At 51.0% G+C, this 23,635-nt stretch overlaps 1 protein-coding gene across 5 annotated transcripts in view; it reads right to left on the reverse strand.

Annotated features, from left to right (window-relative positions):
* Positions 1-23,635, reverse strand: part of SSH1 (slingshot protein phosphatase 1) — a 53,658-nt gene continuing 30,023 nt past the window's right edge. For all 5 annotated transcript variants that reach the window (XM_029049014.1, XM_029049015.2, XM_029049019.1 and 2 more), the window contains 10 exons: positions 22,758-22,826; positions 22,264-22,329; positions 20,847-21,041; positions 20,575-20,668; positions 19,146-19,274; positions 16,531-16,577; positions 14,646-14,792; positions 11,271-11,471; positions 9,395-9,911; positions 1-6,202 (listed from right to left, as the gene is read on the reverse strand). In XM_029049014.1, the coding sequence (XP_028904847.1) occupies positions 5,117-6,202; positions 9,395-9,911; positions 11,271-11,471; positions 14,646-14,792; positions 16,531-16,577; positions 19,146-19,274; positions 20,575-20,668; positions 20,847-21,041; positions 22,264-22,329; positions 22,758-22,826 (2,551 nt within the window). In that variant the 3' untranslated portion in view covers positions 1-5,116. The remainder of the gene's footprint in view (positions 6,203-9,394; positions 9,912-11,270; positions 11,472-14,645; positions 14,793-16,530; positions 16,578-19,145; positions 19,275-20,574; positions 20,669-20,846; positions 21,042-22,263; positions 22,330-22,757; positions 22,827-23,635) is intronic.

A 23,635-nucleotide genomic window follows, 5' to 3' on the forward strand; every position in this document is an offset into this window, starting at 1 on the left:
ATCTGTCAAGGAAAAACTTTATTTTCCTCACAAGAAGCACACGTAGTATGTTCAATACACACCAACAGAACTTAAAAAAAAAAGTGCATTATGCATCTCCTACTGCACATTTACAGTACAAAAGATACGGCTGTTTAAATATATATATATAAAATGAATAAAAAACAATGGCAAACGATAGCATGAGTACGACTATGCCCCGGATCACCTATTGCCTATTCTCCTTGGTAAACGCTAGGCTCCTTCATGAAAGCCTAAAAGGGAAGAGCCACCCATTTAGAGTCTCTCTGCAGGCTGAAGCACTTGGGGAAGAGCCCTTGAAGAAAAGAAGAAGGGCCCAAGCAGTCAACTCTCTGGAGAAGGAATAATAATAATAATAACAAATCATAAAATGGGGGCCGCCTGCACTGACTGGTTGTGCTGCTAAAACTGACTTGTATCGGCTCAACGACATCCACGCCGGAAGACGCCGACCCCGTCAACAGAAAATTCTAGGGGGGCCCGGTGGTCAGACCCCCCGCTGCTTGTCACCACCCCGGAGGAAAGGTCAGCTCCTCTCGGGGGACAGGCGAACTCGGGGTCGTGACCTCGAATCGCACGCTGACGAGACCACCCCCCCAATGAAGGGCCTCGGCGGAATAGAACGAGCGCAATGGCGAACGCGAACTTCCACCGCGAACACGAAAGCATCCGAACAATCAGCGGTGTTTAACAGCTTAGCGTAAATACACAGTATTCGTAAACTATCATTAAGGCACTCAATTGTCAAACTGGTGATTACAGTACGTAAGGGGAGGGAGGGAAGGAAGGCCCAACCGTCGCTCAGCCGAGCCGAGCGGCTCGCAAGCTGACCGTCCTCTGCCTTTTGACTCCCTTCGAAGTTGGCGTGGCAGAGGCTGGTCTTTCGAAAAGAAAAATCCATCTTCTCTCATCCACCGGTGGTACCGCTGAGTAGCTTTAGATCTCTGAGTCACGAATTACCTCTGCTCCCGGGGCACGGGGGCACGTGTGTGAGGTGGGATTCGAAAGAGGCATGAATCATTCGGCTCAAGCTACCTATTTTCAACTCTCTCCGGATATAGTATTTAGAGCCGCACGCGCAAAATGCAAAGCTGAAGGGAAGACGGAGAAAGAAAAACCGGATACTGGGTATAACGGCCCCTGTGGTAGGCATGAGATAAACAGGAAAATGGGCCTGATCTGAGGAGGGGGACAGAACCGCACATTTTCTGAACTGTATCACGTCCTCCGACTGGGGACAGCTTTGTCACTGGGGAAACCTCCCGACCTATTAGAAATCGACGAAATTTACTCTGACGCGACCGACTTTTAAGACATCGGATGCCCCTTCTCTGCCTCTTCTGCCAATGGGAGGCACGGCGTACGTTCAATCGACTGCATGTAGCTTGCGCTTGACAGTATGACCCCAAGGCGAAAACACGGGTTGGTCTCCTTTCTCAAACCCAGGCAGCATATCATGTGAGTAAACAACTGTTTCTGGGTCTGTGTGGATTGGGGAGGAGGAGGGAGAGTAGGGAGAGAAGGATTCTACCTGCAGTTGCTTCTCTACTGCAGAATCTGCCATTCCTCCTTACAGTGACCAAACTAGATTATAAACTCCATAGTACTGTGCTCTCTCAAGCACTTGATTCAGTGCTCTGCATACAGTAGGAGCTCATTAAGTACCTTTGGTTGAATGACTGACCTTTGGGCTTGTCGAGGCAAAAGGGGGATTGGCCAAAGGATGAGGGGGGAGGGAAAGGCGGAATTGTTTATCAAGCAGATGGTAATGAAGAAATTACGTGGGTGCGGGAATCTACACATGCTTTCATGAGTAATCTGTATAATGAGGCGGCTAGAATCTACGTCCCATTTAGATTCTAGCCAGATCCCGGGCTGGATTCCCTTGCTCTTCGTAAGGCCTGAGGTCCAGGAGGGATGTGAACGTGTTAAAACTCTCCACTCTGGGGAAGATGTATAGCCCAGGAATATTCCAACTGTGAGCCAGTTAAGCTCTAAGTGATGGCATGGATTTTTTAAAAAAATAATAATAATATTAATAAAAGAAAAAAAATCACCCTGGAAATCTGCACTTGCCAAACGAGAGTGATAGGGTTCATTCTAGTCTGCTGTGTTTTCCTTCTTCTGCTTCCCCCCATACACACATTTTCAATACAATCACAGAATTTTAAAAAAACAATAACATCCAAATGACAAATGCAATAGCTTTCACCTTACAAATGCACTTACCCTTTAATAGCAGGTATATCGCATTAATACTAGATTCCAGATCAAAACTGAGGGAGTTTTTAGGAGGGACCCAAGAGAAAACGCTACGGGAGGTCAGAGGGTACAAACAGATCTGGGACACGATTCCTTTCGGACATAGGTACAAAAGACACATTTCCGTGAAAATAAAATTCACCCGAATTATTGACGTTTTACAACCTCAAGACGTACTCAGGGTGATTGTGCTTTTGAAGATGTCTGTCAGAAAACAGCGTAACTTTAAAATGTATTTTTTTCACCCCCAAATCCAAAATGAATGGCGAAATTTTATCTAATCCCCAGGGTGGCACAGGAATTTGACTGGCTAGTAGAAGCAAAACATACGTGGCAAGGCTCCTTAATGCTAAGGGGCCTATGTAAAATTCAGTCGTCAGTCCGCACGGAAATCTGTGACATCTCTCTTATGCCCTTCCAAGCGATACAGGACGGAACCAGTGATCCAAGAAATTGAAACACGTGGTCTGCTCCCACATACCTTCTGTAACCCCGACGGGTTTCTGTGCCTTAAATTATGCCGGCAATAGCCTCATTTCTGTATCTTGCCTTGAGTCTGGACCATTAGCTTAATCTGCGATCCTTGCCCCCATCTAGAATGGCTGCGGGAACACTTCACCATCAGGCTCTCTTGCAGCGCCCACGCAAAAAGGTCCTGAGACATTTGCGCAAAGTAAGCTTCCATTTGCCATCTCTTTCTCTCTTTAAAAACGTTTGTGGATTTATGGCTTTCGAAATGAAAGTTTGCAAAAGCAATCAGCGCTCACTCTTACGTGTGTGCAACACTCACACATTTGAACTAACAAGTCTATCACTGATTTTAAAAGCTCATTTTTGACCCCCAAAATACCTGCCACATGAAATCTGCTTTGGAAAAAAAAAAGTATTGAACAACCCTCCCCCGACCTTTTTTGTTTTTAAATTTTCCCTGTTTTGGGCAGCAATCCCCCTCTTCTCTACTCCCTTCAAGGTTTTTCAGAAAATGATCCATAATTGCCTTTAGGGAAAATTTCCAACAACCTCTAGACTTTAAGCTCCTCGTGGTCAGGGAACATGTCTTCCAACTCTGCTGTACTATACTCTCCCAAGGGCTTAGTACAGTGCTCTGCACAGAGTGAGTGCTCAATAAATGACCGATTGACAGTTGTCAGAAAACCAAAATCCCTCAACAACGAAATTTTGCCTCAGAACTTTTCTTGATCTTCTAGCAAGAAGCCAGTAGCAGACCAGCAGTAATGCTAGAAAAACTTAGGATCAGGGTCTCCCGCATATTGCTTTTGGGTAGTGCATGAGGCCTGCTCAGAAGGTGAAAGGTCGAGGGGGACAAGGAACAGGGTACCAAATTTTACCTCGGGGTGACGAGGAGAGATGTTCTCTTTTAAACCCCATGTTTTTTCCCGGCAGGGCTGCTGGCGATATTTCATTTCTAAAGTTGAACATTTTGAATCCTTTGGAAAAGCAAATTTTTTTTTAGGTTCCTTGTACTATTTGGCATGATGATTCCAGATGGACTTCCTTTATCCTACCTGAATGACCCCAGTTTCCAGAGGGAATTCCTCTCAGCTGTCTCCTCTCACCACTCCTCTCTGTTCTCTGGGTCTCTTCCCCTAACTCTACGGCTCCCACAACCCAAGCCTGGCACCCAGACAGGAGAGAAGAAAATAATTGTCTCCTTGCAGAGGGTGAACACCCATCTACAGACGCTTCCGGAGCACTTGGGTAACTCTCTCTTCCCTCCGTGAAGCTCCTGCTGCCTGGAGTTTCTGCCGTAAACTGCAAAATTAGGGAGCGTGGGGAATTTACAGTCAACCCTCGGGCTCCCCCCACCCCCGGCTCCCCATAGCTGAAACAGGACAGCGTCGGGATCCGTGGCCGAAATCCCAGGCCTTCATCAGGAACCACCCCCCGTCTCGGGCCAAGCGACATTATAGATTTTAGGGCAGAAGCACGATCGTCCAGCCCCGCTGGGGATTTCTGGGTCCTCGTGAGGTGAGCCCGTCGAGGCTACCGTCCCGGAGGAAGCTTCAGTGCCGCTACTCGCCGACACGTCAGGAGGAGGCCTTTCTCCCCGTTCCAAACCCGACGCCTCCTGACGGCGGGAAAAACACTCCACCATCCGCTCTGTCCCACGTGACGGAGTCGTTACAGACGATTCCAAACGGCTTCACTTGACTTGGCTAGTCTTACTCGGTGCAGTAAAGATTCTAACTTAATACTCTTCTGGGTCCAGACGGATAACACTTGAGAAGGCCTTTGCCAATGTAACTTACGTTCCTCTCTGGATTAAGCCTCGATTATGGACGCGGTTTAAAAAAAATACAGCAAGAACAGAGGTAGAATTGACATCGTTTTCCAAGAGTTTTTCCACAAGGGTTTGGATGAGTTGGAAATCTCATGCTTGGATTTTGCTACTGTTACTGTGCACGCTGTGGAGTTGGAACCGAGTTTCTTTGACGTGCATACATATGCGTATATATACATACGTACATGCCCACATATGTGCAGGTTCATTTTCTTAGATTATTGGCAAACAGTCTGGGTGGGGGTGGGTGTTGTTCTGCATTAGTAATAGGCAGCGCCCAGATCCCCACGACCATGCAAACGACCAGCGCTTTCTCGTGATTCTCGTGTGCGTTATTTTCCCTCCTTGGGGCCTTCACGTGATGGAGGAAAAACAAAAACCCAAAGAAAAAAACCCCCAAAAGTAATTGCTCTGTGGGAGGACAAAGCTGGAGTTTGGGGTGCCGAGAAGGGTGCAAAGCGAACGGGAGAGGACGGGGAAGGGAGGGAGAGGTGGGCAAAACCGTGACGCCCAGGAAGACGAAAATGTGGGTCAACTCTTTCCGGTCCACGGGGGGCTCTCGGGATTCCCCGGGGGGCCTGCCGGGGCCCCCTCCGGACCCGAGGCCGGACAGAGCAGGGGTCGCGGCTCGGGCAACGGGGAAGGTTCGCCCCGCCGGCCACAGGCCACGTCGACCTCCCCTGCCAGGTCCTCCGAGGAGAAATCGAGGCTCCCGAGCTTGGCGAGGGAGTGGGAACGCTTCAGCGGGGAGGAGACCGTCAGGCCGGCCAGCCGCAGGCGGGTCTCGATCTCCTGGGTCCGCTGCTTCACCAGGCCCGGCTTCCCGTGCACGCTGTGGATGCTGTCGCTGCTGGAGCTGCGGGTCAGGTTGGAGCTGCGGGAGGAGGAGGGCGGGGTGGAGCAGACGGTCTTCAGGAAGTCTCTCGTCAAGCTGCCCGAGAGTTCTGCCCGCGACGGGGCCGGGACGTTGAGTTTCTGAGGCGACCTGTCCCGCGCCGGGGCACCGGCCGGTCCCGGGGGCCGGGGACTCCCCTGGTCCGGCCCGCCGGGGGTCGCGGCCTCGGCCGGCGCCCCTTTGAGGCGCTCCAGCTCTTTGGTGTGCTTGCGCACGAGGCCCGCCTTCTGCAGCTGGATGAGGGACTCCTGGTGCTGCATCAGGTAACTGGTGGCGTTGGACTTGGCCAGCTCCTGACCGAAGAGCTGGAGCCGGGGGTCCCTGGGCGGCCTGACGTCCTTCTTGGGGGGCGGCGGCTCCTCCCCGGCCACCTGGGAGTTCTTCGTCAGAGGCAGGGTCTTGGGCAGGAGTCTCCGAGGGCCCTTGGGCGTCTCCTCGATCCTCCCCGGCGGTTCCCAGCGGCCGGGATCTGGCCCCGGGGCCAGGGGGCTCGCACTCGGGCGGGCCGGAGGCCGGGGGGCCCGGAGGCTGGGGTCCCGGTTCGGCGGGGCCGGGAGGAGATGGGGCAGGAGGGACGGCTGGGTACAGATGGCGGGAGCCCCGAAGCTCTCCCGCGGTTCCCCGAAGGCCTCAGAGGTCGTCCGGGCAGAAGAGTACATGCAGTCGGCGCAGGACTGGTAGGAAGGCCTCACTTTGCTCAGGATCCCAAATATGGCATCGTTCTGGGACAAGAGAACAGACCGGTAAGGTATTGGGGGACGGGGGGCAAGACGGGGCCAAGACCGGGGGGGGGGGGGCTTGATGAAGAAAGGAAGCTCCCACTCCCTCACCAACAGGGAACCCAAACCCTCGAGGGCCTGCTCAAGGACCTTGTCTCCAGTGGGCGCTCAATAAATACCGTTACAACTACCGTCGGATCTTAGTCTTGTAAAGAGGCTCCACATTTCTCACGGCTGGAGCCAAGGGGTCGAATCACTCTAAATTGCTTCCCGTGAGCACCACCCTGATTTTTGATTTTAGGAAGCCAAAACGAAGGAGACGGGTTTCTCTCTTCCTAATTATTATGATTATTGTGGCATTTCTTCAGCACATATAAAATGCCAAGCATGGTACCCCGAGTACAGTGTGGGTTGATTCGGTTAATCGGGGCACATATAATCCCATCTCACATGGGGCTCCCAGTCTAAAAAGGAGGGAGAACAAGTATCAAATCCCCAACTGTCCAATGAGAAAACTGAGGCCCAGAGAAGTTAAGTGACTTGCCCGAGGTCACATGGCTGGCAAGCAGCAGAGCTGGAACCGGAATTTAGGTCCTCTGAACCCCAGGCCCGTGTTTCTTCCACCGGGCCATGCTGCTTGTCTTTCCAACTGAAATCAAAGTCCACGGCCCCACCTTGCCCCACCTGAGCCGATAAAGCTGGTCAGGAACACCTTCCGAGCAGGGCGTGTGGTTCCGAAGAACAACCCAGCTGCTTTTCCCTTTTCCTCTGTCCCACCTATGAGATGCCTTCCAGATAAATTCGGCCAGGTCGGTAAAGAACGATAGACTGCCCAGGAAAACCTGAGTCAGATGCAGGGGCAGTCAGGTGACACGGGAAGCGGGGGGTCGAGGGCTAAATCGCCCTCTGTCCCCTTTCCGTGCCCCATGGAAAATCGGTGTTGCTGAACCAAGGGTTCTTTCAATCCCGGTTCCGCCACTTGTCCGCTGTGTGAGCTTGGGAAAGTCACTTCAATTCTCTGGGCCTCGGTTACCTCATCTGGAAAATGGGGATTGAGACTATGAGCCCGACATGGGAGAGGGACTGGGTCCAATCCGATTTAATGATAATAATAATAATAATATTGGTATTTGTTAAGCGCTTACTATGTGCAGAGCACTGTTCTAAGCGCTGGGGTAGATACAGGGTAATCAGTTTGTCCCACGTGAGGCTCACAGTCTTAATCCCCATTTTACAGATGAGGTAACTGAGGCACAGAGAAGTTAAGTGACTTGCCCACAGTCACACTGCTGACAAGTGGCAGAGCCGGCATTCGAACCCATGACCTCTGACTCCCAAGCCCGGGCTTGTTTCCACCCCAGTGCTTAGTGCAGTGGCTGGCAGAGAGTAAGTGCTTAATACCATAATAATAATTATTATTGTAGACTTCGGACTATGGGGTGCGGAGGGTGGTCTGAGCTCCCAGCGAACCCAAAAAATTCAAATCCCTTGTTGTCCTCTCCAAGCCTCAACGGGCACAGGCCTGAGAGTCAGGGGACCTGGGTTCTAATCCCGGTTCCACCATCTGTCTGCTGTGTGACCTGGGGCAAGTCGCTTCGCTTCTCTGGGCCTCGGTCACCTCCTCTGCAAAATGAGAACTGAGACTGTGAGCTCCATGTGGGACATGGACTGCATCCAACTGATTACCTTGTATCTACCCCAGGGCTTAGTACAATTTCCTGGCACATAACAAGCGCTCAACAAATACCATTAAAAACAAAACAAACCAAAAAACCCCGAGCCAGACCCATGGACTAATTCCAGCAGATTTCCTGGCACTTTAGACTTTATACCGCTTTTAGGTCGGCAGGACAGAGAGAAATGAGACTGGTCTGCAGGGGAAGGACATTTACTTGCTAAAATCCTTCTCTCCTCCCTCCTCACCCCACTCCCCGCCTGGGGTATTGGGGTTCAAAATACCCAGTTCTCCTACCCCGTGGGGATTGTGTTTTTGCAGTGTGGCCTAAGTGGCCTAGTGGAAAGACCACAGGGCGGGGTTGGGGGACGGAGGTAGTCAGCAAGAGCCCGGGCTTGGGAGTCAGAGGCCGTGGGTTCTAATCCCACTCCGCCACTTGTCTGCTGTGTGATCTTGGGCAAGTCCCTTCATTTCTCTGTGCCTCAATTACCTCATCTGTAAAATGGGGATTAAGAATGCGAGCCCCATGTGGGACAGGCTTGTCCAATCTGATCACCTTGTATTTACCCCAGCACTTAGAACAGTGGTTGGCACACAGTATGCGCTTAACAAATACCATAATTATTATTTCTGTTGTCTGCATTATTACTATATCGTTATTATTGGAGTCCTAGCTCATTCTTCAGCTCTGCCAATGGCCTTCAAGGGCAACCACTTCCTCTCTCTGGGCCCATTTCCTTACCTATAAAATGGGGCGGGATAGATTAGAGTTGATGAAGCAGTGTTGCCTAATGGAGATAGCCCGGGCCTGGCAGTCAGATGACCTGGGTTTTAGTCCCAGCTCTGCCACTTGTCTCCTGGGTGACCTCGTTCCTTCGTTTCGCTTCGTTTCTCTTTGGGCCTCAGTTCTCTCATCTGCAAAGTGGGAATTCAATCCCTGTTCACCCTCCTACTTAGGCTGTGAGCCCTCCGTGGGACCTGATGATCTTGTATAAACCCCAGCACTTTGTGGTAATAATAATAATTATTATGGCACTTAAGTGCTTACTAAGTGCCAAGCACTATTTCAAGCACTGGGGTGAAAAAAAAGTAATCAGGTTGGACACGGTCCCTATCCCACATGGGGCTCATTGTCTTCATCCCCATTTTACCATTGAAGGGACTGAGGCCCAGAGAGGTGAACTTACTCGCCCAAGGACATGCAGCGGACAGGTGGCGGAGCCGAGATTAGAACCCAGGTCTTCTGTCTCCCGAGCCCGGGCTCTTGCCACTAGGCTACGCCCGACACCTAGTCAGCACTTAACAAGTACTCTAATTACATCGGGACGGGCGACGGGGCTGGGTCGGGTGGAAGCGTTCTCGGTGCTGACCATCTTCCCCGCTGACCCACGAGCTGCGCCTTTGCCTGCAGGTTTTGGGGGGAGAGTCCCTCACGTCGGGGGCGGGGGGAGGCGGCTCCAATAATGGGCTCAGGGTGGCCGCCCACAGGGTGTCCTCCCGGCCGCCCGCCCTCCACCCACCTCAAAGTCATCGGGGCAGCTCCTCTTGCTGTTGTTGTTGTTCAGGTTCTCCAGGTTGGGGCAGCTAGCCTCTCCCAGCATCCCGGGGACCTCGTCTCTCTCCATCTCCTCGCCGAAGGCCGCGGGGAGCCCCTTCTCCCCTTGCTCCTCGCCGGGCCCTTCCAGCCGGGGACAGTCGGGCTCTGAGACCGAGGCAGCCCGTCCCGCCCCGTCCTCCTCCTCCTCCTCGTCCTCCTCCAGGAGGGCGTCTCTCTCCAGCTCGTCCAGATGGAAGAGCGCATCGCGGGCGGCGGGGTCGGAGAGCCGGCGGAAGCAGGGAGGGAAGGGGCGCCCGCCGGGGGTCTGGCCGGGCGGGAAGCCGGGCTGGGGGGCCTCCCCCAAGCCCGCCATGGGGCTCTCGAGGTCAACGTCCAGGTTGTCCAGCAGAAAGTCACCGGGCCCGGGGGGGTGGAACCGGCCCGCGGAGGGGAGGCGGCTTTGGGCCTGCTGCTGCCACAGCTTGTTGTGACGCTGTTTGCTGGGTAGACAAAGGACAGGGACAGAGAGACAGAAAAAGAGATGAGCACCCACGCCTCCAAGTCAGCAGGACCTCGGTTCTAATCCCAGCTCTGCCACTTGTCTGCGGTGTGATCTTGGGCAAGTCACTTCACTCCTCTTGGTCCTCGTTGCCTCATTTGCAAAAATGGGGATTAAGAGCGTGAGCCTCATAGGGGCCAGGGACGGTGTCCATTTTGATTCGCCTGTGTCTACCTGGGCTCTTAGAACGGTGCTCGGCACGTAGAAGTGTTTAACAAGTACCATCATAATAATAATAATGGGGCCCATCCTCCTCCCCAGCTGAGCGCCAGCTCCTCTTGGTCTAGGAACAGGCCACGCGGTTATTCTGTGTCCATGGAACCTCCCCACGTGAGCACTCAATAGCTGCTGCTGCCTTTACGGAGGACCCTCTGGCCAAGTGGTCTTTAGGATCCCGGGAGGAAGGCCCCGACAACTGTCCAAACCACAGCCGTGGAGCCAAGAGGTGTTCGGTGGCCTAGCAGTGTGGCCTAGTGGACAGAGCCCGGGCTCGGCAGTCTGAAGAACCTGGCTTCTAATCCCGATGGCCCTGCTCGTCCACTGTGTGACCTTGAGGAAGTCACTTCACTTCTCTGGGCCTCAGTTACCTCATCTGGAAAATGGGGATGAAAACTGTCCCCATGTGGGACAGGGATTGTGTCCAACCTGATTTGCTTGGATCCACCCCAGTGTTTAGCACAGTGCCTGGCACACAGTAAGCACTTAACAAATATCATAATTATTATTCTTCAGTTACTAATCATAGCAACAGTGGCTTGTGTTAAATACTTACTAGGTGCCGAGAATCATGGGAAGCATTAGGGAAAAATACCATCGGATAGGTCCCAGGCCCTGCCCACATGGGTCTCACTCTATACGGTGGAGAGAGTGCAGGGTGTTTTTTTTAATGGTATTTATTAAGCACCTATGTGTTGTGGACCATACTAAGCCCTGGGGTAGACACAAGCCAGAATGGACGGAGTCCCTGTCCCACTTGGGGCTCACAGTCTTAATTTCCATTTTCCAGATGAGGTACCAGAGGCCCAGAGAAGTGAAGCGACTTGCCCAAGCGCTTAGTACAGTGCTCTGCACACAGTCAGTGCTTGATAAATACGACTGACCGATGGGACGACCGGAGGCCAGCCCGCCAAGCCCCGTGAACCCTTCTGGTCCTGCTGACTCGCGGGACGTATCTGTTTATTGTTGTTCTGTACTCTCCCAAGTGCTTAGTACAGAGCTCTGCACTGTTGGGATGACGAGCGCCCCCCGGCCCGGGGGACCGGATAGCCCGAGGCCCGGCCCAACACCCAACGGCACCGACCTGGCATCCAGGATGCCCTCGTACTCGGACAGTTGCCGCATGAAGCCCGCGTTGGGCCTGGCGATGCCGCGCTTCTCCTTGACGTGGCTGTAGGCCCTCTCCAGGGGCCAGCCGAACTCCTTCATGGCGTAAGCAATGACCGTGGACGCTGACCGGCTGACTCCCATCTTGCAGTGCACCAGGCACTTGGAGTGGTTCTTCCTGCCGCCGGGGACCGGGGGGAAGGGTGGGATTAGAGAGTCTCTTCCTTCTCCCGTGGGTCCGGGTCGCATCCGCCCCCTCCCTCCGCCCCCTGTGGAGGCCACAATCCAACGGCAAACGTCGGGTTTACGCGCGGACCCGCACGGCTGCTCCGTGGACATTTTGCAACCTTAAAACGGGGGGGGGGGGGGGAAGGGGGCTATGACGCGGCCCAGACCACAGTCGAGTCTGCAACACAGAGAGGTGAGGAAAGAAAAGAAGAGAAAAAAGGAGGAGAGGGAAGAAGGAAGAGGAAGGAATGGGGAGCTGAAGACTGAATCTCTTGCTTCTATTGTGCTCCTCCGAGTGCCGCAAAAATTGGCACTCATAACTACTACTACAAATTGTGGAATTTTTTAAGCACTTACTGTGTGCCAAGCACTGTTTTAAACTCTAGGGTAGAAACAAGAAAGAGGTCAGTCACAGTCCCTGAACCACCAGGGCCTCACAATCTAAAAGGGAGGGAGAACAGGTACTGATTCCCCATTTCACCGATGAGGAAACTGAGGCATAGAGCAGTTATGGGACTTGCCCGAGGTCACCCGGAGGCCAGGGGATGGAGCCGGGATTGGGCTCTTTCCACTAACCCCAGCTCAGCTTCTTGCCTGCTGTGTGACCCGGGGCATGTCACGCCACATAACTTCTCTGGGCCTCCATTTCCTCATCTGTAAAACAGGGATTAAATTCTTCTTCTCCCGCCCCCTGGGACTGTAAACCACACATGGGGCAGAGACTGTGTCCAATCTGAGTATCTTGCTTCTACCCCAGCCCTTAGTACAGGGCTTGGCACATAATAAGCACTTAAATACCACAGACGGTCAATCAATCGCATTTACTGAGCCCTTACCGTGTACAAGCCCTGAACAAAGGACTTGGGAGAGTACAATATAACAAGAGTTAGGAGACACGTTCCCTGCTTTCAACAAGCTTATAATCTAGAGGGTTATTATTTCTATTATTATTTCCATTAGAGATGGGCTTGGTGTTTCCCTTGACTTAGGAAGGGAGCACATTTAGATAGCATGCTTCTTTCTCCACTGGCATCTGCAGGGTCAAAATATCAAAATACTTTTTTTAAAATGGCATTTAAGTGCTTATTATGTGCCAGGAACTGTACTATGCGCTGGGGTAGACACCAACTAATCAGGTTGGCTGTAGTCCCGGGCTCACATTAGCCCCCAGTCTCAATCCCCAATTTACAGATAAGTGAGGGCCAGAGAAGATGAGTGACTTGCCCAAGGTCACACAGCACACAAATGGCAGAGCCGCTATTAGAACCCGGTTCCTTCTGATCCCCGGGCTCCATCTACTAGGCCTTGCTGCTTCCTTCTGCTGACTTCCGTGGAAGCTCGAGGAAGGGCAGGTCAGGAGCAAGAACTACTTAAAAGAACCAATACACGGTATCTGTTAAGTGCTTACTATGTGCCAAGCACTGTTGTACGCGCTGAGGTAGGTACAAGTTAATCGGGTTGGACAAAGTCCCTATCTCGCATAGGACTCACAGTCTTAATCCCCATTTTCCCGATGAGGGAACTGAGGCCCAGAGAAGTGACGTGACTTGCCGAAGGTCACACAGGAGACGTGCGGCGGAGCCGGGATTAGAAGCCAGCCAGGTCCTTCTGATTCCCCGGCCCGGGCTCTATCCACTAGGCCACCCTGCTTCTCTAAACAACAAACAAAGCCGGGGGTTGGGCTGGTCCTGCAGATATGGGGGGTAGCTACCACCTCAAAGGGGGTGGGGGAAAAACACAGAGACCCTGCTGAGGGCAAGCCACGGGATTGGAAACTCCTCGAGGGAAGGGATCACGTCTACCAAGTTCACTGCATTGGACTCTCCCAAGTGTTCAGTATAGCGTAGGCGCTCGGTAAAAACCATCCATCAGTCGGCTGACGAATATGGTGGACAAAACAGCTGCTGAGTAAGGATAATGATGTGGCCGAATTCCCCACTCCAATTCTGCAGGCTACCTAAGCCAAATTCTTTATACCAAGGTCTCCTGTTCACAATTTAAAATAAACAAATGGAAACAACAACAACAACAAAATTTTGTCTCCTAGTGGCTAGAGCCCAAGGCCTGGGAGTCAGAGGACCTGGGTTCTAATCCCGGCTCTGCCACTTGTCTGCTGTATGACCTTGGGCAAGTCACTTCATTTCTCTGGGCCTCACCTAGCCCTATGTGGGACAGGCACTGTGTCTGACCCAGTTATCTTATATCTACCTCAGTGCTTAATATAGTGCCTGGCACACAGTAAGTGCTTAACAAGTACCATAATTATTATTATTAACCTTAAAGGTTCTATGTTCTTTTTTTCTTTTCTTTTTCTTCTTATGTATCTGTCGCCAACCTCTTTTCCCCCTTTATTCTCAGATTATGAATCCCTTGAGGGTCGGGAATTCTAATTGTCATGGTGTATTTTTTTTTAATGGTACTTGTTAAAGTGGTTACTACATGCCAGACCCTCTACTAAGCCGAGACAGATCCAAAATAATCACGTTGGACACACTCTCTGTCCCCCCACATGGAGTCTCACAGTCTAAATAGGAGGGAGCAGGTGCTTGGCAAATAGTGAGCGCTTAACAGATACCATAATGATTATTATTATTATTATTCAATTCCCATTTTATACCTGAGGTAACTGACGCCCAGAGAAGTGAAGAAATTTGCCTAAGGGCACCCAGCAGGCAAGTGGCAGAGCTGGGATTAGAACTCATGACCTTCCAACTCCCAGGCCCGGGCTCTAGCCACTACCCACTCCATTCATTGTCGTATTTATTGAGCGTTTCCTGCGGGCAGAGCACCATACTAAGTACTTAATTCACGAGAAGCAGCGTGGCTTATTAGAAAGAGCCCGGGCTTGGGAATCAGAGGTCGTGGGTTCTAATCCCAGCTCCGCCACTTATCAGCTGTATGACTCAGGGTAAGTCACCTGACTTCTCTGTGCCTCAGTGACCTCATCTGTAAAATGAGGATTTAGACTGTGAGCCCCACGTGGGACAACCTGATTACTTTCTATCCCCCCCGTGCTTAGAACAGTACTTGGCACATAGTAAGTGCTTAACAAACACCACCATCATCACTATCCCGCTTTGCTTCCGTCTGACTGTATAACGCGCCTTGTTTCCAGATCACTTACTTGGCCTTATTGATGAAATGATATGCTTCGTTCCAATGGGCAAGGAGATCCGTTGTCTCTTCATCGTAGACTCTGATATTATGATACGCAAACAAGCCGGGAAAAAAGTTATCTATTTCCCTAGTTACATTTAAGATGTAGTCAACACTGTAATGACAGAACACAAAAAAACCAACTTGTAGATCTAGGGCCAGGCACCACAAAAGCATTCCGCTAAGGCGAAGCGAAAGGACATTACCGCCTAACACAAGAGGCTGGAATAGGGAAAGGTGACTCGCCGTTTTGCATACCAAACAACCAAACCGCTGTTCCCAAACACAGACTTTGGAATAATTATAATAATAATAAAAAATTGTATTAATTACGGTACTTGTTAAGGGCTTACTCTGCGCCAAACACTGTTCTAAGTGCTGGAGTAGATACAACTAGGCTGCGCTGCTTCTCTACTTTGGGGAGAGAGGAAGGGAAAGGGGATGAAGCGATCTCACTCCCTGCTGAGAGGCTTTTGGGTCTTCTGGTTCATTTTCAAAATTTTCTCCCACACCCACCGGCTCCCTCACAAAAATACCCTTCAAGGAGAGTAAATCTCATGAATTTTTCAGGTCAGGTTATTTTGGAGCATATCTGTTTAAACTAATGCAAACTGCTTCTTCCAACAGCGAGACATCTGTGTGCTGAAGAAAAATACAATTCAAAGCAGACAGCTAGAAGGTGGGAAAGCAGCCGGTCCTGGGAGTCAGAGGGCTGGCGTTGTAACCATGGCACTTGCTGCTTGTCTGCTGGGGGAATCTCGGGCAAGTCACTTCACTTCTTTGGGGGGGGGAGGGGGTCTCGGTTTCCTCATCTGGAAAATGGGGATTCAATACTAGTTCTCCCTCCTACTTAGATGGTGAGCCCCATTTGGGGCAGGGACTGCGTCCCATCTGCGTCCCATCTGATTATTATGTATTTATCCAGCATTTAGTACCGCACTGGGCACATAGGAAGCACTTAATAGGCATCGCAATTATCACTGTGATTATATTATGATTATTATGATTAAAGATGCACTGTGGTCTAGTGGAAAGAGCACAGGCTTGGGAAACAGAGAACATGGTTGCTAATCCCGGGTCGACTACTTATCTGCTGTGGGACCTTGGCCAATAAATCAATCAAATTTATTGATTATTAAAATTTAAAATAAACAATTGGAAAGTGTGGGGAGAGCACTAAACTAGGCGCTTGGGAGAATAGCAACATACCAATATAACAGACACATTCCCAGCCCATGACGAGCTTACAGTCTAGAGGGGGAAAATCACAACTTCTCGGTGCCTCAGTTCCCTCTCTCAAATGTAGGGATTCAATCCCTGTTCTTTCCTACTTACACTGTGAGACCCATGTTATGAGACCCACGTGGGACCTATGACCTTGCATTTTCCTCAGTGCTCAGAACAACATTTGGCACACAGTAAGCATTTAATACCACAAATATTATTACTCAGACTGCGAGCCCCCTGCGAGACCTGATGATCATCTAACTACCCCGGCCCTTGGAACAGTGTTTGGCACATAGTAAATGCTTAAATACCACAATAATTACTATTATTACTTAGACTGCAAGCCCCACGTGGGATTTGATCTCTTGTATCTACCTCAACGCTTAGAACAGTGCTTGGCACATAGTAAGCGCTTAACAGATTCCATGGTTACTATTATTATTATTATTATTGCTACTTAGACTGACCCTCAGGTGGGGCCCGATGCTCTTCTATCTTCCCCGGAGCTTAGTACGGTGCTCGGCACATAGTAAGCGCTTAACAAGATACCGCCGCTAAGAATATTCGGCCTAGCTTTCGACGGCAGAGCACAGCCAAGGCCAAAAGACGCCGCAGACCAAACTCACCCCGAACCTTGCAGCTCCTCCAGGTTAGATGCGTTCCACTCAGAACCCTAGGAAACAGATGACACAGACAACTCCCAATAAGGTCCAACACTGGCCCCTGAGTCATTTCAATCAAACAGCTACCCTGAGCGCTCATGAATTTTCTTCTTACTTCCAACATTTAGGCACAGGGGGATATTTTGATTTATTGATTTACTGGTTTATTGATTTTTTTGATTTACTGACTTACTCATCAGTACATCTGTGCATAGAAAAGTAGCATGGTTTAGTGGATAGAGCACTGGAGCCCTGTTCTAAGCGGTGGGGTAGACACAAATTAATCAGGTTGGATACAGTCCTTGTCCCACATGGGGCTCACATGTTTAATCCCTGTTTTACAGATGAGATAACTGAGGCAGAGAAGTGAAGTGACTTGCCCAAGGTCACAGAACAGACAAGTGGTGGAGCCGGGATTAGAACCCCAGTCCTCCTGACTTCCAGGCCCGTGTTTCATTCACTAGGGGTGTGGATGGGATCCTATCTTTCGGGACCTTCCATCTGCCTTCCCCGAAATTCAACCTAAGGAAGCATTCCCAGTCTAGAAAGGGGATTTCAGGGAAAACTAATCACATTCTCTGAGAATCTCTGTTCCCTTAAAAAGCAGCGTGGCTCGTGGGCAGGGAACGTGTCAGTCTATTGTTATATTCTATTCTCCCAAGTGCTCAGTACAGTGCTCTGTACACACTAAGCGCTCAACAGACCCTGCTGACTAACTGATGAGCCTAGTGGAAAAAGCATGGGTTTGGGAGTCATAAGATCTGGGTTCTAATCCTCGCTCAGTCGCTTGCCTGCCATGCAACCTCGGGAAAGTCACAGAACTGCTCTGGGCCTCGGTTTCCTCATTTCCAAAATGGAGATTAAATACCCGTTTTCCCCCTCCAAGACTGTGAGCCCCACTAGGGCCAGGGACGATGCCCGACTTGATCACCCCGTATCTCGCTTGGTACACAACAGGCGCTGAACCAATACCACAATTATTATCATCCTCAAACAGAAACCACCTAGTGGCTCAGAAGATGCCAAAGGAAAATACACATTAACGCTCTTCTCGATTCTACAACGTACGCGGACCTAATCCGTTTGAATTCACGGAGGGGTTCGCAGGGGCAAGCAGAGGCTAAACCGACCCAAAACTGACTTGCTTGTTGGGGGGGAAAACAGGCTCAAACACTAAAATTCCTTCGGGATCTCTCATGGAAAAAGTGACACTTAGCAAAACACCAAACTGTCCCTCAAAGCCATCAAGGCTCGGAGATGGCGGGAAACTTCCCTTTGCTTTAAGTGCCCTCTAGAGGAGGGAGACTGCAGAGTCCCCGTCCTTCACTTCACTCTCCACACCCCTAATTGGCCTCTGTTCATTAATAAATTACCCACCATTTACCCTCTAAGCAGGGGGGATCAAAACTGCAGCATTTTTTTAGGCCGGCTGCGTCCTTCTAGGCCCTGGACAGGCCGACCTTTGAAGACGCCGATCATCGGTTTAAAACGGTTCCTTGATGGATGTGTGTTACAGACACGTGGCCAAGCGGAAAGAGGCCAGCTGGGGGGAGCAGGGGGCCTAAGTTCCAATCCCGGCAATGCCGCTTGCCTGCTGGGTGACCTCGGGCGAGTCGCTTCACTTCTCGGTGCCTCAGTTCCCCCATCTGCAAAATGGGGCTTCAATCTCTGTTCTCCCTCCTCCCTCCTACTTAGACCGTGAGCCTCAGGTAATCAGAATCTGATTAGCTTATGTCTACCCTAACACTTATCACAGTGCTTGGCACGTAATAAGCACTTAAGGATTCCCACAGTTATTATCAAATACTCCCAGCTGGAGCTACACGCTGGAGCTCACACATCGTTTGGGAATGCTGGACAGTCCATCCCATGAGGTGGACTTGTCTTAGTCTTAATGGAAGATGGCAATATAGGCCTAATGACAATAATAATAATAGTAATAATGGTACTTGTTAAGCCCTTACTATGTGCCAAGCACTGACCTAAGCTCTGGGGTAGATCCAAGTTAATCAGACACAGTCCCTGTCCCACATGGGCCCGACACTCTTAATCCCCATTTTACAGACGAGGTAACAGGCCCAGAGAAGTGAAATGACTTGTCTAAGGTCACATGTCAGACATGTGGCAGAGTCAGGTTTAGAACCCAGCTCCTTCTGAATCCCAGCCTCTGCTCTATCCACCAAGCCACGCTGCTTCTCTAGTCCTCGTCCTGGCCCTGCCCATGACTAGGAAGGGTTGCAAGTCTGCGACGACAGCGGTGATGGTTCTACGGTCCAGGAGTTCCTCTAGACCGTAAGCTCCTGGTGGGTAGGGAACACATCTGTAATATTGTTATACTGTCCTCTCCCCAGCGCTCAGTGCAGCGCTCTGCACACGGTAAGCGCTCAATACATAGGACTGACAGGCATTCTGGCTAGAGGGCAACCTCGCGGGCTGGTGGCCAGAGGGAGAGCCAAGAAGAATTCCCTTCATTCCCATTCCTTTCAAGTCATCGGTACCGCTTGCCTGCTCTGTCCTCCCTCACCCCGCCACCCTCTGGATCTCGAGGCCAACAGGTGACATGAAGTGCTCCCTCTTACCAGGTAAAGGTGATCAAAGATAAGTGAGGGTTTGTCCATCTGTCCCAGAATAAGCAGCATCTCATTGTCTATGAATTCTTTGAATTCCTTTAAATTGCAATTCATCTGCTTCTCCAATTCATTCCGGATCTGCAGGACAAAGAGGAGGACAACTGATTGATTCATTCATTCAGTCACATTTATCGAGCGCTTACTGTGTGCAGAGCACTGTACTAAGTGCTTGGAAAGTATAATACTGCAATAGAGAGAGAAAATACCTGCCCCTCAGTGGGCTTAGGGTCTGGGGCGGGGAGGAGACCGACATCAAAACAAGTAAACAGGCATCAATATACATAGAATTATATATACATGAGTGCTGTGGGGCGGGGGGAGGGATGGAATAGCAAAGGGAGCGAGTCGAAGTGATGCGGAAGGGAGGGAGAGTTGAGGAAGAAGGGGCTTAGTCTGGGAAAGCCTCTTGGAGGAGGGGAGCCTTCAGTAGGGCTTTGAAGAGGGGAAGAGTGCTTGTTTGGCGGATTTGAGGAGTGAGGGCGTTCCAGGCCAGGGGTAGGTTGTGGGCCGGGGTCTATGGTGGGACAGGCGAGATCGAGACACCGTGAGAAGGGTGGCATCAGAAGAGTGGAGTGTGCGGGCTGGGATGGAGAGGCAAGGGGCAAGGTGATGGATGGAGATGAAAAGGGGCAAGGTGATGGAGAGCTTTGAAGCCAACGGAGGTTGATAGGCAACCCCTGGAGATTTTTGAGGAGGGAAGTGACATGCCCTAAATTTGTCTTTTATAGACAATAGCTGCCCAGTCCCAGTGAATCAAAGATGAATCTTGGAAGTGTTTTTATGGGTGTCTCCCCCACTGGAGCCTAAGCCCTTCGTGGGCAGAAAATGGGTCGCTTTTTAATTCTGCTCTCCCCACAGCACTTAGTACAGTGCAGCCCCAAGTAGGCGTTTAATAAATACTAACATTCTGGTTCCCCCACACCTCTAATTCCTGGAGAACCTTTCTATTTCTTTAATGGCACAGACGACATTTGGGATTTAGTTCTACAGGCAATCTCCACCCCTGAGGTACTTCTACTTAAAGCAAATTAATTAATACACAAAACCTGTAACTACCTTTGGAAATCCAAAAGGCCAAAATGAAACTAAGCAGCAAACCTAGAGCAATTTCTCTTACGCAAGCCTGCTGTCCAAGTTCTCTTCCCACTTCGAGGTGAGGAATTCCAAGCCGTGAATCCGATTTTATTGGTCCCTCCGCCGCCGGGCTTAAGGCCTCTGAGGCTGAGAAGGTTCATCTCTCTCTCGTTCTCTCTCTCTCTCACCCACACACTTGTCTCCCTCTCCTCCACCTCCCCCAGCTTCTTGGTGAAGGCACGGGGTCTCAACAGGACCCAGACGACAAGAAGGGAAAAAGAAAAAAATCCAACGAGACACTCGCCTCTTTCGAAGTCACATTCTCTAGGTCCTGGCTCATCATGATGCTGCGGAGTTTGGCTTTGATGAGACGTTCGGTTCTCTCTCCTTCCGTGGGTCTTACAGTGAGGGGAAATAAGAATCAGAGAGGGAAGCAGTTCGGTCAGGCCGGGCTGGGGGAGAGCCCCGAGACCCCATGCAATCTGGCTCCAAGGGAAGAGAAGGTGAAGGGAGAGGGAAAGGGGAAAGGGGAGGAGACGGAAGGGAAGGAAAGCGGGCGGTAGGCCCGCCACCTACTTGTCGACGAAGAGGGCGGGGGAGTCGGGGCGCGTTGACTCGAGGTCGGGCATGGCGTTCCACTCGTTGATGCAGCTCTGGTCGGAGCCGACGCAGCTCTCGTAATAGGTGGCCCAGACCAGCGCCAGACCTCCAGGGAAGTAGTTGTGCCTCCGGGCCACCTCGCAGGCCTTGTGCAGGACCTGAAGGGCGGACCTGCCAGGAGGCCCGGCGCCAGGGGCCGAGATCAGCTCCTGGGGATGCCCAGCGTCTCCGGAACCAGCCGGTGGTGCCAGCTGCCCTCGGGAGGCTTGGGGCGGCGACCCCTCGGCCTGCCAGTGCCTCCGACCCCATTTCTGAGGTGTGACGCCCGATCTGGGGGCCCGCAGCCCCGTGACCTAGGAGCCCGTGCGGCAGCTCTGGAAGTGGCCGCATGGGAGATGGACACCAGGTCCCCAGCAGAGACCCTGGGGGACGGACGGCCGCTACCCCCAATGCCCACAGACTTCTCTCGACAGTGCGGACTTTCATCCGTTCACTCATTCATTCAATCGTATTTATCGAGTGCTTACTGTGTGTAGAGCACTGTACTGAGCGTTTGGGAGAGTACAATAAACAGCTACATTCCCTGCCCACCACGAGCTTACTGTCTAGAAGGGGAGACGGACATTAATATGAATAAATTACAGATGGCTCTTGCCTACAGTCCGCTTAATCCTTGCTGTGGCACCTCAGGCAAACTCTATAACATAATAATAATAACAATAATAACGGTATTTGTTGAGCACTTATTATGTGACGTGCCAAGCACTGTTCTACGCAGCGGCGTAGAGCAACAGCCCAGGAGGACCCTGTGCCAAATCTTAACTTCTTCGAGCACTCAATCAATCAGTAGTATTTATTAAGTGCTCACAGTGTGAACAGCACTGAGCTAGACACATGAGAGAGTACAACAGATTTAGTAGACACGATCCCTGCCTTCGTGGATTTTATAACCTAGCTGGGGAGAGACACACAAAAATAAATTACAGTTAGGGGGTGCCTGGAAGTCACAGGACCAGGGTTCTAATCCCAGCTCCGCCACTCATCTGCTGTGTTACCTCAGGTAAGTCGCTTCACTGCTCTGTGCCTCAGTTCTGCTCTTCCTCCTACTCAGACTGTGAGCCCCATGTGGGATCTGATTATCTTCTATCTACCCCAGCATTTAGTACAGTGGTGCTTGAGATAGTAAGTGCTCAACAAAGACCACAACTATTATATTCTCACATCTAACTTTAACAGATGGAATCTTATCACTACACTACACTACACTGGGCAGGCCTAACACACACCACCCCCTCCCGCATGACTGAGACCATTATACAGGAATTTTTGATTTCTGTTGTCACCGAGCAAATCGGAGGGGTGGGGGGAGAAACCGAAACGAAGGTTTACCTACCACATGGCTTGGACAGACACTGGCTTGAAAATGTGCATCCTTCCTGCTGTGCTCACACTGAATCCACTAAGGAGGAGAAAGAAAATACACTAATTCTTAAATTGGAAATCCCACTAGGGGCAGAAAGAAGCAATATATCAGTCACACGGAAGCAGCATAGCCTAGTGAAAAGAACACGGGTTGGGAATCAGGGGGCCTGGGTTCTGATCCTGACTCCACCACGTGCCTGCTTGGTGACCCCGGGCAAGTTCGCTTCACTACTCTGAGCCCTCGGTTCTGTCCTCTGTAAAATGGGGATTCGATTCCTGTTCTCCCTTCCAGCTTAGACTATGAGCCCCACGTGAGTCAGGCTCTGGGTCCCATCTGAATAATAATAATAACTATGGTATTTATTAAGCACTTACTACGTGCCAATGTAATAATAATGACAATAATAAATCGGACTGAGAGTTTCAAGAAAGAGAAGAGGAGGAAAAATACGTGCAGCTCCTCACCCATCCCCGTCAAGATGAATCTTTGTGTCGCTCCACAACCGCAGCACCATCCCGATGGTACAGCTTTTACTGTCCGAAAGAAGAAAGGGGACTTCAATCCATTCATCAATCCATCGATCAATCATAATTATTGAACGCTTACTTTATTCAATTCTATTTATTGAACATTTACTGTGTGCACAGCACTGAACTTAGACGTGGGAGAGTGCAATACAACAATACACAGACACATTTCCTGCCCACAGTGAGCTTGCAGTTTAGAGGGGGAGACAGGCAGTAATATGAATAAATAAAAAACGCATTACAGATTTGGACATTAAGTGCTGTGGGTGGGGGGAATGAATAAAGGGAGCAAGTCAGGGTGACGCAGAAGGAAGTGGGAGAAGAGGAAAGGAGGGTCTAGTCAGGGAAGGTCTCTCGGAGAGTAACGGTCTGCCGGATATGAGGAGAGAGGGCGTTCCGGGCCAGAGGCAGGACGTGGTCAAGAGGTCAGCAGTGAGGTCGGCTTACCGTGTGCACAGCGCTGTACTAAGTGCTTAGGAGGGTACGACACAATGATATAAGAGACACATTCCCTGCCCACAGTGAGCTCCCAGGCTAGAAACTTCTTCCAGACTTGCCAGAGTTACTCTGTCCCCGGCGTCGCCTTCCAGCCTGCTCTCCCCATGTCCACCCTCTCCTCCCGCTTTCGCCACCGCACGGGGAACACGTGTGTCTCCGAGTCCCATCTTGCTCCGGGCGTCTGTTAGGGAAAGGCTACTAGGTGTTCCTCAAAGATTGTCTGGACCCTCGGTGATGGAGGAAACGTCCAGCCTGGGGTCGGGGATGGCCAGATGGGGAGATGGAGAGGTGTTACCTGACCGCGCACACACCACCCG

Source organism: Ornithorhynchus anatinus, chromosome 21 (genome assembly GCF_004115215.2).
Source record: "Ornithorhynchus anatinus isolate Pmale09 chromosome 21, mOrnAna1.pri.v4, whole genome shotgun sequence".
Taxonomy (NCBI): domain Eukaryota; kingdom Metazoa; phylum Chordata; class Mammalia; order Monotremata; family Ornithorhynchidae; genus Ornithorhynchus; species Ornithorhynchus anatinus.